Source organism: Oryctolagus cuniculus, chromosome 6 (assembly GCF_051225735.1).
Source record: "Oryctolagus cuniculus isolate XC-2025 breed Fujian yellow rabbit chromosome 6, ASM5122573v1, whole genome shotgun sequence".
Taxonomy (NCBI): Eukaryota; Metazoa; Chordata; class Mammalia; order Lagomorpha; family Leporidae; genus Oryctolagus; species Oryctolagus cuniculus.
Genome location: NC_142872.1, coordinates 162973851 through 162975775, shown reverse-complemented (window position 1 = coordinate 162975775; position 1925 = coordinate 162973851). Strand labels below are relative to the sequence as shown.

Sequence of the window (1925 nt, the reverse complement as noted above, 5' to 3'; positions counted from 1 at the left end):
TATCTTCTAAAGAGAAAATTACGTAAGCAGAGCAGCACTGTTATGGCAAAATCATGTGAAAAAAATTACCCATTTCTTCAACAGGAAAATATATAAATAAATTGATTCATTCAATTTAATACTATGGGAATGTCAACATGTTTAAATTAGATAAGAAAAAATCTATGGGATGAAAATTTTAAAATCATGTCAGCAAGAGAAAGTTTTTCAGAAAACTAGATGTATGGTATAATAACATTGACATAAATCTTAAAACATAATACAAAATGAATGTCCTACAATAATGCTAATTGATAGTTATATATAATAAAAATAAATAAAATGGTAAGACTGGACATGTCGTAGATAAGCCTCAGTACAGAGATTGCCCTGAGGAAAGACTGCAGTCTTTAGCTGTGTTTTCCTGAGGTTCCCTTCCTGATAAACTTTCTGAGATCTGTTCTTTAAATTTGAACTATTGGCTGCCGCCTCCTTCTTCTGCTGCTCCTAGTGCTGCTTGTGTGCGCGTTCGGTGCGGACCTGGTACCTCTTTTGTGAAGCGGCAGCTGAGGAGACCCCGGCGCTCGCCATGGCCGACGAAAAGCCCAAGGAAGGAGTCAAGACTGAGAACAACGATCATATTAATTTGAAGGTGGCGGGGCAGGATGGTTCTGTGGTGCAGTTTAAGATTAAGAGGCATACACCACTTAGTAAACTAATGAAAGCCTATTGTGAACGACAGGGTTTGTCAATGAGGCAGATCAGATTCCGATTTGACGGGCAGCCAATCAATGAATCAGACACACCTGCACAGTTGGAAATGGAGGACGAAGATACGATTGATGTGTTCCAGCAGCAGACGGGCGGTGTCTACTGAAAAGGGAACCCGCTGCTTTACTCCAGAACTCTGTCCTTCAGACCAAGAACACATTCTCAGCCAGAAAACTGCGACTGGGTTCCACCACACCCTGACTACTGCAGCATAGTCTCTATTCTTTCATTTCCCCTCCCCATTCCTTTATTGTACATAAAGTAACTGGTGTATGTGCACAAGCATATTGCATTTTTTCTTTTCTTTCTCTCCTTTTTTTTTTTTTTTTAAACTAAATGGCCAATGGTATGTTTTGATTGACATCAAATGGAGATGGAATGGGGAAAAATCCTGGTTCTGTGAAAATACCCCCTTTCTCCATGAGTGGCATGCTCATTCAGCTCTTATCTTTATATTCCAGTAAGTTATTTTGCTCTCACTGTTTTAACAAAAAAAACCAACAACATAAAAATCCTTGCATACCTTGTTTGATTGGAGAATTTTAATGTTTTTCATTTATCATTGTAAAACCAAGGACAATTTTATAACTTTTTTGTACGTAGCTGTTACATGTAGGGCAATCTGTCTTTAAGTAGGGGTAAATTACTCTTAAAAAAATGAATCCTAGATAGTTTTCCCTTCAAGTCAAGCGTCTTGTTGTTTAAATAAACTTCTTGTTTAAAATGAAAAAAAAAAAATTTGAACTATTGTGCACACTTTCAGTATTTTTACCATAATCTTCCGTGGTACAATAAAAGCTCTCTAAATTGAGTAGAATTTGTGGTGTACTAGGTTAAGCCATCGCGTCCCACTTCAAAGTTCCAGCTCCCATTCCTGCTCCTCTCCATTTGATCCTATTTGTGCACCTGGGAAGGCAGTGGATGATGGTCCAAGACATGGATTCCTACAACCCATAGAGGAGGACTGGGTAGAGGTCCTGGCTATTGGTCTCAGCCTGCCCCATTCCTGACTATTCTCAGCATTTGAGGAGTGAACCAGTGGATACAGTAGACAGAAGATCATGTTCCTCTACTTATCCCCATCACTCTGTCTTACAAATAAATAAATCTTAAAAAAAAACTCTCTAAAAACTGGAGGAACTTTAATATCCTGGAGATACATGCAGAGAATTTTA

General features: G+C 38.4%; 1 protein-coding gene across 1 annotated transcript; it reads left to right on the top strand.

The window, feature by feature from the left end:
• The first annotated feature begins 466 nt into the window (after nt 1-466).
• Nucleotides 467-1488, top strand: LOC149126351 (small ubiquitin-related modifier 2). Its single transcript, XM_089335752.1, has one exon. The coding sequence runs from the start codon at nt 569-571 to the stop codon at nt 854-856; it is 288 nt and encodes a 95-aa protein (XP_089191878.1). The 5' UTR covers nt 467-568; the 3' UTR covers nt 857-1488.
• Nucleotides 1489-1925: the final 437 nt, after the last annotated feature.

Coding starts and splice junctions, on each gene's coding strand:
- LOC149126351 (XM_089335752.1), top strand. CDS start 569: ATGGCCGACGAAAAGCCCAAGGAAGGAGTCAAGACTGAGAACAACGAT.